At 44.3% G+C, this 17,670-nt stretch overlaps 1 protein-coding gene across 4 annotated transcripts in view; it reads right to left on the bottom strand.

Moving 5' to 3' along the window:
* Nucleotides 1-1,767: 1,767 nt before the first annotated feature.
* CASP7 (caspase 7) overlaps nucleotides 1,768-17,670 on the bottom strand; it is a 32,412-nt gene continuing 16,509 nt past the window's right edge. For all 4 annotated transcript variants that reach the window (XM_046654784.1, XM_046654783.1, XM_046654786.1 and 1 more), the window contains exons 3-7: nucleotides 10,524-10,660; nucleotides 9,923-10,051; nucleotides 7,149-7,324; nucleotides 6,655-6,787; nucleotides 1,768-3,242 (exon numbers count right to left, since the gene is read on the bottom strand). In XM_046654784.1, the coding sequence (XP_046510740.1) occupies nucleotides 3,019-3,242; nucleotides 6,655-6,787; nucleotides 7,149-7,324; nucleotides 9,923-10,051; nucleotides 10,524-10,660 (799 nt within the window). In that variant the 3' untranslated portion in view covers nucleotides 1,768-3,018. The remainder of the gene's footprint in view (nucleotides 3,243-6,654; nucleotides 6,788-7,148; nucleotides 7,325-9,922; nucleotides 10,052-10,523; nucleotides 10,661-17,670) is intronic.

Raw genomic sequence — 17,670 nt, 5'->3', positions numbered from 1 at the left:
TAAACAAGTGGTCCGTGCCCTCAAAACTCAGCTTCTCAAACTGAAATGTGCACATGGATCCCCTGGGGATCTGGTTAAAATGCAGATTCTTGTTGAGTAGGTCTGGGTGGAGCCCGAGATTCTGCATTTTTGACAAGCTCCCAGGGGATGCTGATGTCATGTCATCGTGCACACACTTGCTCTTGCAAGATACTAAAATATTTACAAGGCAAACAGTGTGAAAGAACCTCTTGATCCGCATTTCTTTAAAGAATCCTTAAGGATGCCATTCCTTCAGAAATTCAGTGGTATCTGGGCTACTGCTATTGTCTCTCTGCCTAATGACACAGATGAATTACTGCTATAAACTGGTGACCACCGCAGCTGTTCACCTGGCCAGATGTTTGCTGGAAAAAGGCCTGAAAGATGAAAAGCTAGACGGAGAGCTGTGCTCCCTGGAAGCCAAAAGGCAGTCAATCCTTGGACACCAGAGTAGCTGGTCACAACAGATTTCAGGAGATGCACTGCAAGACTGGGCAAAACAAAGGATTCATCAACCAGGGTCTGCCCTTTCGGTGGGCACCCTTCTTTTTCTCACAGAGGTTTCCTTGAGGTTCTAAACCCTGTGAACACACTGAACCCCAGCACTTTCTTCTGAGACCTATTTTGAAAATTCATAAACATAATAGGCTTATGATGGTTTATGGAAACCTGTTCAGAGAAAAAGCTCAGGGCTGAGCCTAAAGCTGTGAATGTATTAACAGCTAACACTTAAAATAGGCTAGTGATACCTTGAGAAGAAACACAGAGAAACCCAGATTTGAGCCCATTATGCTGGCGAGGACACGGAGACCTGCACTGTCTTCCTCAGATGACAATGGCAGTGCGCCGCCTGTTACTCCTGCAAGGGGCAGCTTGGGCTCCAAGTAACAGTGACAGCTGGGAATGTACATTCACCAGAATTGAGTTCTCCGTTAGGGTAACACAGTTGGAATCTCTGACTTTAAAAAATATCAGAAAGTTTAAGAATGGAGGTGTGACTGAACGCATACCCAACCTGCAACAGGATTTCTGATCTTGGTAAACAAGAGTGCCTGCCCAGTGAAGTAGTCAAGGATGAAGGCTCTTTCCTAACAGTGATTTATATCTCCGGTCTAAGGGACAGGAGGTAATTAATACTCATTATTTGTAAGCTTAATACCTATAACTGCTCAGAGAATTAAAAAAATTAACCCTGACACGGGGGATCATTTCTCTCTCTTTCAAGAAGTTTATAAGACAAAAAACTAGAGTGCTTTGATTTTTACTTCAAATTATACTGCAGTTGGACACATTTATTTCTATCATAGGGACCTTTAATTTTCCAAAGAACAGCCTGTGAATTCTGGGAATAGTAGGGTAGATGTTTGTTGATTCTTGATTCATGATCTCCACTTAAATTTTGAACATTTGGTGTGTTTTAGATGGCAGGAAACCAGGAACAAGTCTAATAAACTGGCCCTAAATTAATTTTCTTATTGAAAGATGATACTTCCACGCCATCTGATTTTGTTGCCAAATTAATAGATGGCAGCCCACCACAAACAGCTTTATCAGTTGGTTAACCCATCATGTAAAGAATTTCAGCTTCCTAAGTGATTATTTACTTATTGTTTTATTAGTGTTCCAGCTTCAAAAGAAACATGAATCATATTTTATGTTGATGTCAATCAGCAGGGTCCATTCTCATCCTGTTTTCTCAATTCCCCACTGCCAAAAACACTTCAAAAGGAAAGAAAACTGAGCAGGTTAGGAATTAAGCCACCACGTTTTAATCAATAAATATAAACATTTGTTTGTTAACCAGTTATTAGGCAGAATAAAACAGTAATTTATCAAGAATTCAAAAAACAACATCACCTTGAAAACAAAATGCAAAAATCTTTACCATGAATTTTACCCCACTTAGAGAATTAGAGGCAACAAAAAATTTACTCAGAAAAAGGCTTGGAATAATCTAAAAAGTTCCAGGTATATTTTAAAGCTACAACAGATTATTTTGCACAGAGTGGCAATACACAGATTATCGGACAACTCGAGGAATAAATGATTGAATGGAGGAATTGCTGAACATCAGGGAATATGATTACTTATATTCACATTAAGGGCTAGGCTTATATCCATTTCTTATTCTTCCCCTGTGTCGTTATCCCTTGCTCTCCTCTGTATTGCAGGAAAATCACATTTCCCAGGGCCCTTGCCACTGGCTTCCTGGTAGGGCTGGAAGGGTTTGGTGCTGGAGGAAGACTCGAGGGCAGGAGGAGAGGTGAAGAGGAGGGTCTTTCTCCCTGTCTGACTCACCCGGCATTGCCTCATCTCAGGCAGGGGATTTGTCCCTGCCATGGCTCCATTTTCTACAACTCTTTGGTGGTCCTAGCTCCCACCAGGCAGCCCCCACCCTGGTTCCAGCTCTTGTGGACAACTCCAGCTTCTGGACTCACGGAACTACATCCATTCAGAGCCCTAGGTGGTAACCACTTCCTTTTGTTTGGCTTTTCCTTTATCATCTAAGTACGTCAATTTCCTCTATTAAATTCCCTCTACTGAAACACCTAGGATGGTTTCCATTTTCCTGACTGGATCCTGACTGAAACATATTAGAATCATTAAATTCTTTTCCCCTCTAACTTAGCTGGGAATTTCTGCATGAGAATCTGCCCTACGCCAATGAAAAATCATTTTCTGTTGTATGTACTGTGTACAACAAGGAGAAAGAAATAGGAACAGAAAATTAACCTTAAGAGGAAATTACAAAGTCACCAAATGAATAACCAAAGTCAACAAATGAATTGTAAAAAAAAAAAAAAAAAGCCTCTGAAAATTCAGAGAACATAAGACAGCACCAGAAAGTTTCTTTCCTGTTGAATCAATAAACTTTCCTGAAATTAAAATCCTTTAGAATTTCTGGATATTTCAAGAGTGAGTGTCAAAAAAAAAATTGATTCATTAACAAGTGATCTGTCGCTTCTCAGCTAGAGTGCACCCCTGGCATGGTTCTTCTCAGAAGTAGAGTTCCTTGGTGAGCATGGAGACGACACAGGGGATTTGCTTCTTCTGGTGGAAGTGTGGGTCATCCGAGTGAGACTCAAAGTGTCTGGCCACCCTGTGGTTCACCCTGGTGAGGATCTGCATGATCTCCAGACTTTTCCCGTGCTCGTTCAGGATGGAGCAGAGCGCCTGAACAAACCAGGAGCCACTCCCTGGGTTCCTCCATGAGTAATAGCCTTCAACAGGAGAGAAAGAAGATCAAATCAGCCGAGCTGACCGCTACTCCATCACCACCCAGAATGAGCTCTCCATGTCTGGGAGCTTCACGCCTGCTTTTCTGAAATTATTTCACCCTACTCTGCATGCAAGTCCCTAATGAGAATCAGGCTGCTGTGCTCAGAGAGCAAACAGCTTAGATTTAGAGGGTTGCAGGAAATGCTCAACAAATGCTTTGGTGTTTCAGCATGGATACGTATTAGATACCTAAGTGAGTGTGAGACAAGTTGCATATAGAGTTTTCCAAAGGAAATGCTGGAGAACTGCTCCATAACTCTGCAACTTCTCACCACCCTTTGGGGTCATGCAACTTTCTAATCCAAGCCTCAAGAGGGGAATTTGCAGGAGACCTCAGAGAATCTTGAGATGTGTTCCTACTGTTAGGGGACATGAAACTACAGCCTGGCTTCTTTTGAAGAAATCCAGAGGTGAGAGGCGGCTGAATTACCAACTGCCTTAAGGAGAGCCTGCTGCCCTGGGAGCGCCAGCACTGTAAGGGCAAGGGGTTTGTGCCTCAAGGACCACACATGGTCAATGGCAGAGGAAGCTGGCTCTTGGTTTGCCCTGAATCCTGTCCAGTGGAATTTCTTGAAGGGGCAAGAAGACCTTAGCAGATAGAGGCTGGACATGTAGCTTGGAGGATGTCCAGGAGTTGAGGAAGAAATCACAATACACAATCAGGCATAGAGATGCAAATCCAAGGCCCAAGGAGGAACAGGGCCCAGGGAACCAGGAATCATGAAAGTGCCCAAGAGGGAAGCGCCCAGCTTCAATCATCCGACTGATCCAGAGCACGAGAAACCAGGTGACCCTGGGACCCAGGCTTTACCCTTAACTTGCCTCCCTCCCTCTCTACTTCCCTCTCGACTTTGATGCCAGAGAATCTAAAAAGGGATCTGGCAAGTGGAGGAGGAGATGAGAAAGCTGAAGGATCAAGGTCCCCTCAGCACCTTAGCCCTCTAGGAGGGCTGATCTTGAATTGAGAGGAATTTAAAGCCAAGTCAGGCTCAGGATTTGTTACTCATACTGGACATTCTGGTTTCAATAGTGCGATTGTTGTGACTTTAAAAGGTGACCACAATATTGTCTAATATCTTTGCACGAACGGCAAAGCTATGCACCTGCTGAAGTTTTCATCCAGGGGAAGGGAAGATTCCACCACCCCCATCCTCCCCAATTTAAAAGGACAGTAGGAAACAAAATAAAGCTGTGCTTGGTTTATGTGATGAGCTGTGCATCTTCCTCCTACTGCCAATTGGTCATACCAGTTTGAGGAGAATGGAGTCATCATCTTTATCATTTATAACAATCAGCTATTGAATAAATGTACATTAAACAGAAATAACCTATTTGTGTAAAATGATTGAGGTGCACTTAGAATTCTTTCCTGCAGCACAGAGTACTGGTGACTATCAGCATGAGGATTCGAGCTCTATGGTGTTAGCAGTCTGACAATGGGTTCCATTTGTAGAGGGGAGGTCAGAGAAGTTATCTCATCTAATACAATAAGCTGGTCAGGACGGACCCATTTCATTACTGCCCTCAGGTTCGTGTCCCCTAACCCCTGTCCTACAGGGCTCCGAGGTAACCATTTTGAAATCCAAATCTCATCCTGAGGCTCTCCTGCCTAGAACAGTTCCCTCGCGCTCCTTTATCAGGCTGAAGTTCTGTCTACCCAGCACAGCACACAGGGCCCACTACAAGGCGGCCCCTTGCCCACCTGTCCAGGTTTTAACCTTGCCACTGCCCTGCCACACCCCGTGCTGTGGTCTCTCTCAGTCTCTCTGCCAGGTGAGGACACAGTGAGAAGACAGCTGTCTATGAGCCAGGAAGACAGCCCTCATCAGAAACCAAGCTGGCCGGCACCTTGATCTCGAACCTCCCAGAACGGTGAGAAATAAACTTTTGTGGTTTAAGCCGTTCAGTCTGTGGAATTTTGTTACAGCAACCCAAGCAGAATAACAGACCCCGTGGTCCAACCCTGAGTCTGACCAAAGCTTTGGGCTATCTCACCCCGTGGCACTCTGTCTGGTAAGCCACCTCACCCTTCCCCCTGTTGATTTTCCAAGACTCAGCTCTTTTTTAGGAAATCCTCTGTCGCCTGCCTCCCTGGAAGAGTCCACCCTTCCTCCTTGAGTTCCCCCAGACCTCTTGCGGAGCATCTATAACTCCGCCACCAGGTTTGTTTACACAGAGAGATGCCCCCATCACACGCCTCCCTCTCATGAGCAGGAAGACCAAACTATTCTCTTACATGACCCCTAAAACTTGTAAAGTTATCCTCACAGAATCTCACCTGCACATCCTGCTAGAGCTGGTTTTCCAAACACACCAACCTATTTATTGTACCCAGTTCCTTTGTATTGAGCACGTGACAAACAACTACAGCTGGGAGAATTCTAACTTGATAGTTTTTACCCAAAACAAAGGAAGGACTCCCACTGAACTGACTCAGGCAAATGCAGAGCTTGGTAAATAATGAGTAGGCTAGCTCATTACTGGCATTTTCTGGTTCCTGTTTACATGTTGCGGTGTGAAGGGGTCCTCGCCCGAGCTACAGCTCTATCGTGTACTGAACTCTCTACGTGACCTTGGGCATATCACTTAAGCTCACTCAAACTCTAGTTTTCATCTGCAAAATTAGGACCACAGTAACACGTTTCCTAACCACCTACACAATTATTATAAGGATGACATAAGGTAAAGGGTATGAAAAACACTATATATTTTAAAGTGCTATAGAAATGTTTGTTCTTATAATTAACCAATAATAATAGTAATAATAAATGAGAGAATTCAGCTTTCTTGGAGAAAAAAGTGAATACTTCCCTGAGATATGCAGAATAGTGGCTCCCAGAGATCTCCGTGCCCTAACCCTGAAACCTGAGAACACGTTACCTGACATGATGGAGAGGACTTTGCAGATGTGATTAATGAGATGGAAATGAGATGGGAGATTATCTGGGATTATCTGGGGGGGGCCCCAATGTAATCAAAGGAGTCCTTAAAAGAAGAGAACGTGTCCCAGCTGTGGTGAGAGAAAGTGAAGGGAGGATGGAAGAAGGGTCAGAGAGAGGTGGGTTGCTGTTTGTGAAGACAGTGGAAAGGGGTCCTAAGCTAAAGAAGGCAGGTGGTTGTAACATGCTGGAAAAAGCAAGGCCACAGATTGTTCCCCGCTATGTCTCCAGAAGGAAGGTAACCCTGTCAACCCGTTCTGGAATTCTGACCTCCAGAACTGCAGGATAATACATTTGTGTGTTTCAGGCCACTATGTTTGTGGTAATTGATCACTACAGCAAGAGGAAACTAATACAGCCCCAGGCCTGCATTTTGATGGTGGAATGGCCATGGTCTGGTCAGTAGACTTGATACCTGGAACTGTGGAATAGGCGAAGAGAAAGTCGGCTTCAACTGGGACCTTATATCGAGGATTAGCATCTGTGTCGTCATTGATAGGCCCCGAGTCGGCCTGGATCCCGTCATCAAGCTCTGTCCCTCGGCAAGCCTGAATATCAAAGCAGAGATCACTCCATGGAGTCAGGAATGGAAACGTGTGTGCTGTTCACCACTGGATCCCAGTGCCTAGAACTGTGCTTGGCAAGAACTAGTAGCTCACTGATAATGGGATGAGTGAATGTGTCGAATTAATAAGCAAAGCAAATAAAAGTAGTGCAATGTCTTGAAGAAACCCTCATAATTTGTGATCTGATGTCAACACAGATGCCAAGCATTTAGAGGGAGAAAAACAAAACCCAAATGTGCATACCCCAAGTGAAATAGCACATACATGTGCAAAAATGAGACAATCTGAGTCACTCTCTAATCTTTTCCCATTTCCAATTGTACTGGCTGTGAAAAGTGATTACCTGAATGAAGAAGAGTTTGGGTTTCTCTAAAAGGGTTTTACATCTATCTCCCCTAAAATGGCCTGTCAAGTCCTTTATTGGTGTCATGCCATCTGTTCCATAAATTAAATTTTCTTCTCCGTGGCTTAATAAGATGCAGGCGAAGCAGGCTGAATTTCGGTGGTCCTCTTCAGAAGCTGCAAGCAAGTGATTTGAACATTGAAAAGTTAAAACATAAGTCCTGTGGGACCTCAGATGCAATATTCTCTTCCAGGCTGGCAGCTGCCACTGACTTAGAGAGGCACGCAGAGGAAAGAGCACTTCTTTGGAGAGAAGGAGGACCCGTGGAGAGAAGTTAGAGAGAGCAAGAATTCTAGAATTCTCACTCAGTCTGAAACCAGAATGGGGCTGCCTCATGACGACGTGAGCCCCAAGTGCGAGAGGGGTTCAGGCAGCCACTGAGAGGCAGCATACTGGGGGGCCAGAGGCTGTGGCCTCTGTTCGTTAGGTTTGTGACACGGGGCAAGTTACTTTTGTGTCTTGGTTTCCTTGTCTGTAAAATGGACACGATCGTACCTACTCAATGAGTGAATATTTGCAAAGCAAGCCACATAATAAATATCATGTGAGTATTTGTTAAAGAAAATAAGTCAAACTAAGTGAAATGAGCCAGTCACTAAAGGAAAAATACTTTACGATTCCACTTAGGAGGTACCTAGGGGAGTCACGTTCAGAGGCAGAAAGTAGAATGGTGGCTGCCAGGCGCCGGGGGAGGGGGCCGTGGGTAGTTAGTGTTTAATGGAGACAGAGTTTCAGTTTTGAAAGATGAAAAGAATTCTGGAGATGGATGGTGATGATGCTTACCTAATAATCTGAACGCCACTGAACTGTATACTTAAATAGGGGTAAAATGGCAAGTTTTATGTTATGTGTATTTTACCACAATTTAAAAAGTAAAAAATAAAAATTTCAGGAAAGGAAAGAATATAAAATAAAAATGCTAGATTGGCTGTCAATTTAGGATACAGGGAGGAATCGTAAACTACGTAACCGGTTGGCACAGCTCGAACTCATCTAAGGTTCTACAATTCTAACTAACTAGCCAGATAGCTAACTAATTTAACCTATGCTTTCTTCTCTGTGATCAACAATGGGGGAAGAATAAGGTTTAGAATTTCTTGAGTACCCATGATGTGCAGTGGCCTAGGTACTTTGCATGAGTTATTTTATGTAATCCTTACAAGAGCCCCTTGAAGGAGGCCTCATTAATCTTCATTTCACTGATAAAAAATGGAATCTTGAAGAGGTCCCATAATTTTGCTCAAAGGCAGAACGACCTGTTGGAGCCTTACAGCCCTGCCACCGCCTCAGTTCCCAGCAGACCAGGAGTGGCCTCTCCCATTTCCATCGCGGCTGGACCTGTGCATCGATCTGCACAGTGATTCTGTATCAGTTTGACAACAGAGGTACAAGGCGATGGAATTCTTTCTCCCCCTTAGCTTATCTTAAGATCAGATGAATTAAAACAGAGTTGGAAAATGGGAGTTTTGCCCTCACTGGAAACTACTACAAGTACAGTAAAAAAAAAAAACAAAAACCAACCGCTTTGCTATTTTGATAGGACAGTAAATGAAAATTCCGTGATCGTGACATGCTCTGGGCTCGGGTGGAATGACATGCTTTTCATAAGAACAGAAACTAAAATTGTGCCATCTGTATAGGCTGTTCCACTTCTCAAAGCATGATCACGAACTTTCTCTCGGCTAATCCTCACTGTAATCCTAAGAAACAGGAGGTGCTGGTATCACGATCCGCATTTCAGGAAGCGAAGACTCAGGAAGGCACACTTGCCTTGTCCAGGCCGCCCAGCGGTTTGAACTTGGATTAGACCCCAAACGCACACTCCTGGCTCCAGTCTCCTCTACCGTGAAGTCTACCACGGTACAGAAGGTCAGCTCTTTAGGTTCATGTTTCAAGAAATCAGGAAAAGATGCCTAGTTTTTAAAAATATAAGAGAGGGTATTTAAGACAGGGTGTTACAAAAGAGGGTGGGATCTTTTTTGTGTTTAGCTGTGTAACCAAGAAAAGCAGCAGTGATTTCAACTGTGGGCCTGTCCGCTGCCTGGGGCTCAGTGTCTAATGAGTTAGCGAGGCATCACTTTCAAACACTCGCCCTAAATGCCAGAACACCCCACAGGCATCCATTAGACAGTGTGGAGTAACAGAGAAGGCCGCTGTTCCAGAGTCGGAAGACTGAGGCTTGAGCTTGGTTCTGTACCTTCAGTATGTCCCTTATCCTCTCTACAGCTCTGTCCCCACAATCACAAAAGGGGCATGATAACATTCCGGTGGCCAACACTGCAGGGGTTGTGTTAAAGATCTAATGAAATAATTTTGTGTGAGTGCTGTATAAAAAATAAGGTAGTTTGAAGCATATGGGGGTGATTGTTCTCTATCTGCCACCAGGGAAAAGTTTACCCTTAAACTTTGCTCTGGACAGAAAGACAGATTTGTCACCTCCTTAGGAATTAGCTTTTTGAAACCGAGACTGTTCTGTAGATACAGAACCTATTTCTCTTGCTGTAATGTAAACTGATTGCGTCTTTTTAGGGAGAGATCTAAGTTTCCTGAAAGAGACCTGCCTACCCCAGAGACAGGTATGGAGTGGCCAGGAGGAAAGGAAGGCTTCCCACACTGAGATCCCTCTGTCCTGTGAAGGCATCCTCCGAGACCGGCTGGGCCCTGCCCCTCTCGGCAGCAGGAAGAAGACAGAGGGAGGAAGGGTAGGTGTGCACCTTGTTTCAGCAGACTTTTCATCTTGGCACAAGAGCAGTCGTTATAGACGACCACGTCGAAACCCAGGTTTCGGAAGCACTTGAAAAGGGCCTCAGCATCTTTGTCTGTTCCGTTTCGGACACCCATTCCTGTGGGAAGCAAGCATCAAGTCCACAATGTGCAATCCCTGGCTGAGCCCTGTGTGCTGACAACATCCAGCCAGGTGCTCTGGTGTAAACAATGCTGCCAAGGTCATAATTTAAATGAGCAAGAGAACTAAGAAGCAAAATCAAAGGAAAGAGAGTAACTCGGCCCACCCGCAAATGTGAGCCTCATCAGGGGAGCTCTGAGCTCCAGTCAAGGTCAAACAGCTCCCAATGATTCTTAGTCCTTTGGTCCAAGTCCCACATCAGCTAATGCACCTTGTGGGACCTTAGATTGAAAGTTTCCGAGTTCCCGGCTTCCCTCTCTCCTGGGCACATGTATACCATCTGCGGAGGGGCTGTCTGCTACAGCAGATCGGCTCAGCATGTTTCTGACGAACGTCTGCCACAAGTCTAAAGACAAGCTGAAGCAACTGGAGGGGACCAGGAAAGGCAAGCCCATGCCCACAACACCTACCTGTACCTCTGTCGAAGTTCTTGTTGTTTATTATGACGCATTTGCCCACCTTCTCAAAGTTCATGTTATACTGATATGTAGGCTCTCGGTTGCGGTTGGTCGTGATGGATCTCTCTGGGCCATTTTTCTTCTTCTTACTGGGGAAATAGAAAGCCAGTCAGGGGCTGTGGGGGACATTTGGACAGTAATGGCGTCTTGGTTTTACTACTAGCATGAAAGGGGTGCCCAAGAAAGCTGCAATATCTGTGAAGAGAAGACCTGGGGTGAACAGATGGCTCTGTTGAATTGTCACAGATAAAAGGAACAGGATCTCCTGCTTCATTTCATTAGATGCTAGAGAAATACAAATTCAAATTGCAATGTGATACGAGTAGGCACTCACCAGAAGGGCTACAATGTATTGGGAACCATGTTCAGCACCTGGAATTATCACAGATTGCAGGTGGGCACCTGTTTTGTACATCCATTGTGGAAAACTGGCAGAATCAACTAAAACCAAACTTAAACATATCCTAGGACAGAACAATTCCACTCCTGGGTATATTTCCCAAAGTTGAGCACACACCTTTACCAAAAGAAAGATCCACAGACATGCACAGCAGGACTGTTAAATATTAGCCCCAAAAGGAAATAATCCAATTGTCCACTTACAGTAGAATGGATGTTATTGAACATTCATACAATGCGATACAAAGCAATAATAATGAAGAAACCATGACAACATGAAGTCACATGAATGAATCTCACAAATATAATATTGAGCAAAAGAATTCACATACAAGAAAACTAATACTTGGCATTAGAAGTCAGGAGGTGGTTTTCTCTGTGGTGGGAGAGTTAGGGACTGGAAGGGACAGAAGGACTGTCTCAGATGCTGGTCATATTTTATTTCTTGATATGGGTGCTGGTTACATGGGTGTGTCAGTGAAAATTCTAAGTGTGGGCACTTTTCTATGTGGATGTTATAATTCAATTAACATTTACACTAAAAGGGAAAAAACAGAAACAGCAATTTAAAAAAGAAAGCAGGCCTCTTCCCATCTCCAGACACGGACTGTCCAGTTTACCAAAAGTCTGGCATGTAGGTAGTGAGGCTGGAACATGCGCATCATTGTGAGGTCAGAGAAAAAAATGCCAAATGCGAGTGTGGAACAGGCTTGCTAGTCATCCACCCAAATGTAAGCTCCAAGAGAGGAGAGTTTTTATCTGTTCTGAAAAATCACTGAATCCCCTATACTTAGAACAACATCTGGCACATCAGTTGCTCAATAAATATCTTTTATAAACTACAGACCAATATCTCTTATGAAGATAGATGTAAAAATCCTTAACAAAATATTAGCAAGCCAAATCCAGTAATCCATAAATAGGATTGTACACCATGACCTGGTGCGACTGATCCTAGGAACGCAAGGTTGGTTTAACATCCAAAAATCAATTAATATAATATATCATATTAACAGAATAAAGGACAAAAACATATGATCAACTCAATTGATACAGAAAAAACATATGACAAAATCCAACACTGTTAAGATAAAAATGCTACATAAACTAGGATTACAACAGAACAAACTCAACTGAAAAGGGCATCTATGAAAAACCCACAACTAATATCATACTTAATGATAAAAGACTGAACGATTCTCCCCTAAGGTCAGGAACAAGGCAAACACGTCCACTCTTGCCATTCTTATTAAATATTCTATGAGAGGTTCCAGTCAGGGCAATTGGGTTTACAAAAAAATTGTTACATGAATGAATGGAGCCTTATCCTCTCATTTTGCAGATATGGAAACTGAGGTGCACAGAGAGGCAGGGGGCTGTCCAAGGTCACCCAGCCAGTGGTCAGCAAACTGGGACCATCACCTAAGCCTTAGACTTCATGTCAGCATTCGAGAGCGCCCTTGAATATTTTTTAGAATGATTCGTCTGCCATCCTCCCAAATCTCTCCTCAAAAGTTGGAAGAAGTAAAGTGAAAGTGAAAACTAAGCTTGTTACCTGACAACTGTGGGTCCAGGATATTTTACTGAGCCTTCATTGAATCTTATCTGCTGTAGTTTCTCAGACTCTCTGAGAGGACCTGTTCCTTCCCCTTGCCCCTCCTACCTTGATCCACATTACAGATCAGCTGTGTGTGTTGGACCTTCAGGTTCTTATTGCTATTTTCAACTTCAACATGACTTTATCCTCCACTTTCTTAAGGCCAAATTTCTTCCATGATATCATTTTATTTTTAAAAGAGAAAAATCTTGAATCTGTTCTCCTAGCTTCTCCAGACTGTTCCCTCTCTTTGTTTTCTGTCTGGATTTGAGGGTTGATGCCAGTTTTTCCTCACACTTCTTCCCCTGAGAGAGGCAGCACGAAAGAGCCAGGGACTCGAGGCCAGACATCTGCCACGTGACCTGGGATAGTGAGTCGCTGCCCTTCCCAGAGCATCTGCCTCCTCTCCTGGACAAAGGAGACTTCTGTGGCTGTCACAGAATTAGATGGGAGACTCATGGCAACAGGGCCGCCACCTCCCAGGCCTCCATAAAAGCTCAGCGGAGACGAAAATCAGCCAGGTGAGCATTTGTGCTGGTTCAAGGACACATCATGCTGGGAGGAGTGGGATTTACTTCCTTATTATCCCCCTGTCAATGACCCCTACTGACAGTGTCCTCTGTGCATGTTAAAATATCTGCACACAATCTTTCATAGATAAACAAAATCTTTGGTCTTCAGTTGATGCCTCCCAGGTAGACGGAGGGACATAATCATACCCACATTATAGGTAATAACCGCAATTTGTCAATGCTTCCTACGGGCTGGGATCTTGTTAAAACTCTCACCTGCATTTTCTCATTGGCTCCTGGCAGGTCTTCAGCTAATTTAAGGCCACTCAAAGACTCGAATAAGAGTCACATGAAGCCTGGCAGGCTGGAGGTCACAGTTCATGCACTAAAGCCCTTTCGGATACATTCTACTTCGATCTTTTGCAATATGGATTATTTTAAAGCAAACTGAACAACAGCATCAGAGTAATAAACGAGCTGTGATTTTTTTAAGCTGCCATCAGACCACCCTCAATGACGAGCAAAACAGTCAGCGAACATCTTTTATCAGAAAAACAGGCTTGGATATAAATTACATGAAAACGAAAAGGATTCCTCTTCTATCAGAAGAGAATTTGGAAAATTAACCTGGGTTTTTTAAAAAAGGAACACAAGAGGAGAATAAAGATATACACCCTTTAAAGAAAATACTTTCCATGGTTATGAAAAATACCTTAAAACTGAATATGAAATGGGATCTTATCCTTGGTAACTATCTCAAAAGGGACGTCAGAAAAATTTCCCTTACCTATCTTGCCCCTAAATTGAACTCTTATTTTTCAAAACGAATTCAATATCTGCTTCCTCTTTCTGGATTTGAGTCAGTCAATATTAATTTTTCCTTCCAACCGAAATAGCTTTTTGTTAAACCCAGTTCTTCCCAGACCACAGATATGAATCACAGACTGGGGATCAGTTCATTTCCATTGAATTCATCTTCCTGAGAGGTGCTGGCCTTGGGGAAACGCCATCTGTAGCTTAACTTTGGGGAAGCAAACCCCAATGGTCAGCTTTAAGCACACAGAGAGACAAATAAAAGGAGGAAAAGATTGTCCAGAAGATATCAGGCAGAAAGCACCAGGAAAAAAAAGTGCACCCAAGTCCACTGCATACAGATGCATTCTGCCTGAACCAGAGTCCAAGAGATTAGAGGCTGCCCCCTAACAGCCGTGAGGCTGCGGGGCACCTTCTGAGGATCATCTCCCTCTTACCCTCATTCTGCCCTCGAGACTCCTGCGAGGGAAGTACCATTACTTCCATTTTGCCAATTCTGGCTGCAAGGCTGCTGCAGAGATATTAAGAACAGCCTCATCTTTAGGAAGGGAACTGAATTCTGAGAGGGCCCTATTTTAGGTAGCCCTCGGTGCTGATTCTGCAGGAACACAGCACGATGGTGCTGCTTGAGTATTTCTCTTGTGTATGACATCTCACACTACTTGGAAGTGCTTTTGGACTGACAAGTTTTCTTCCTTTTCCCCCCTGCCTCTCTCATGTCTAATTTTGAACCTCTATAGCCTGCCTCAAGTAAAAGACCGGGCTGGCATGGGGCCAGCCCTGTAGCTGAGTAGTTAAAGTTCTGCGTGCTCTGCTTCCACGGCCTGGGTTCACAGGTTCGGATGCCAGCGTGGACCTACTCCCCTCATCAGCCATGCTGTGGAGGCATCCCACGTACACAGTGGAGGAAGACTGGCACAGACGTTAGCTCAGGGCTAATCTTCCTCAAGCAAAAAAAAAAAGAGGAGGCTCGGCAACGGATGTTAGCTCAGGGCGAATCTTCTTCACACACACACAAAAAAAGACCGGGCTGGCAGACATGAGTTTGTTTAATTAGTCTCTCAATCCCATAAGGACTAGCAGAACAGGTACAAAGATCCAGTTCAGTATTTACTTCCTGGCTGGATCATAAAGGGGAGGGTCTTTAATCAAAATCACACAGTGTTGTGAAAAAGAATGAGGAAGCTCTCTGTCCCAATGTGGGATGATTTCCAGTAAGTAGTGGTAAGTGCTGAAGAAAACAAAGGTGCAGAACAATGAGAACAACATGCTACCTTCTGGGAAAAAACGAGGGGAAAATACATCATCTTCATATTTGCTGTATTTGCATAAAGAGACAGATGACATAACAGATAAACCATGGACTGCCTGGGGTTGAAACCTGCTCCACCACTTATCTGAGTGATCGTGGGCAAGTTACTTAACCTCTCTGTGCTTCAGTCTCCTCATTTGTAACAAGGACAAAATTACAGCCCCTGCCTCAGAGTTTCTAAACAAGTTAATATTCACAAGGCACTTAGAACGGTGTGTGGCATGTAGTAAGTGTTAAATAAATGTCACTATTATTACTAATGTTATGTATTGTGTGTCACTGTAAGTGGTGACCTGTGTCATGGGGGGCGCGGAGCAGGACAGCAGGAAGGAGTGGGAGGAAGAATTTTGACGGTATATTTCTTTTAGGATACATGAATAAGGTAATTATTCAAAAGATTAAAATAAAAATTATTTACCAGTTAAAAATCACTTGCCACAAATGGATTTCAAGATATGGCCAATTCTAAAGATTACTGGGTTCATAAATTTTTGTGCTAACTATTGAAAGAGCTCCCTAGACACCCCGTTTTTTCGGTTTCCACTGTGGTTTTACCCCTCTCCCTAGCCTTTGAAACTTCTTCCTCCTCTATGTGGCATAACAACAGTAAATACAGTCATCATACGGACCACTTTTTGGAATACTTACCGCTTTATATATATGATCTGGTGTAATCTTTACAGCTCTGTGAGGCATTAATCTCATTTCATAGAGAAAGATTACATTAGCTTTTCCAGGATCACAAGGCCAGACAGTGGTAGAGCCCAGGTTTATTCGGAGGCCCAACACCAAGTCCCCTAGGCCACTGTTTCTGACCTCTGTTAAAATTCAGAGTCCTAGGCCTCGCCCAGATCAAGAGAACCAGAGACTTGGGCCAGGCCTGGGCATCTTCCTGGAGATGTTCACACCCTCTGAACTTCCAGGGCCTCGGCACTGCCCTGTCTGTCCACTGCATGGACCTCCTGGCTCTGGCCTTTCATTGCTGTCTCTGCTCTTGTTTCAAGCCCCTCAGCTACTTCCAGAACCCAAGGAAGCAGAGGTCCCTGCCCAGCCGTTTGTACTCCCGGGCGGGGTAGACAACACCAGCTCGCCCTACCCCTATCACACACCACCCTCCAAGGGCACGGCCTCTGGGGCTCTGGGCCAGGTCGAACAAGATGTGCCTCGGGAAGCAGCGACTTGTCGTGGAAGGCACCCGGCAGGAGCAGCGCGGGTGTATTTAGGCTCATGTGTGAGATTTATGACTCTCCATGAAACCTGCAAGGTCTCCCAGAGGTGACAGTCGAGCTGAACATTAAACTGAAATTACTTTAACAACACAACCAAAATGCTTCCAGAAACGCCACTCCGCCTGCAATGTCGTCCTTATTCTCCCTTGTTTGCACAACATTGAGTGAGTCCCCAGTACAGCCTTGGTGGAGCAGTATCTCACTGTCAGCACAGCCAGGGGAGGGAAGCTTGGCCATCCCAGCGCTAGCAGCTCATAAAGAGTTACTGTCTGTTTGGAAATCAATTGCCCAAGCCAAGCAGATCATCAGATAAACAAGTGCTATTGGACAGAAGCAAGGGCCTCAAGGGCTCCAAAGAGATTGTGCTAATTAATTAGCCGACCGCAGAAAGAGGGCAACAGTCCACAGCTCAGCACAGCAGGTTCTCCCAGGCGTGGGGGCTGGGGCGGGGATGAGGAGGGTAATAAGAAGCTTTCAATGATCTAGGTTAGAAACTTCTTCAGCTGGCAATCATCCCCCAGGGATAAGATCTTCCAAAAGCGGCCATTCTTGTCCCAAGTTCATATGGCCTTTTTGTGGGAAGTGCTGGAACATGTGAGACCTGCTGTGACACAGACCCCAACGGGGTGGGTGCGCTGAGTTTCTTTCAAGTCCAGATCAACGATAACCAGCCTTCTTCTGAGTCTGACACACGGTCTAAACAGTGAAGGAACCACTTCTGACAGTCCCTAAGGCACCAGGAACAAGAATAATTAATATCTCTAGAGTATTTTATGCTTTACAGAGTGTGTTAATAATCATTATCTCATTTTTTCTGCAAAGTACAGAGGAGAGGCATGGGAAGACACAGCCCATAAAAGCTGGCCGGGGTATTTTTTCAGCCAGATTCTATCACCTCCCCTTCTAGCCGCCCTGCCCCTCTTTTTTCCCCTCCCTTTGCTAATTCTCTGTTGATAAACTTAGTCTTTATCTTGACTTTTTTATATTCTGAAGACTTTGGCCAAGATTACTATGCTAGGAAGAAACACAGGATTCTTGTTATGGAAGCTGCTGTTACGTGCAAAGCTCATGATAAACCAGACCAGTGAATTGAAAGTTCTAAATCCTCTTAAAAGCTCATGTGTTCTACAATTGGCTGAAGATTTTACAAAATAAATCTGGCCACGAAGTCATTGTGCTTAGGGCCAGACAAGCAAGATACAAGCAACCATGACAACAGCCTGGTAGAATGACTCAG

This window comes from Equus quagga, chromosome 2 (genome assembly GCF_021613505.1).
Source record: "Equus quagga isolate Etosha38 chromosome 2, UCLA_HA_Equagga_1.0, whole genome shotgun sequence".
NCBI lineage: Eukaryota > Metazoa > Chordata > Mammalia > Perissodactyla > Equidae > Equus > Equus quagga.
This window is presented reverse-complemented; position numbering and strand designations above follow the sequence as displayed.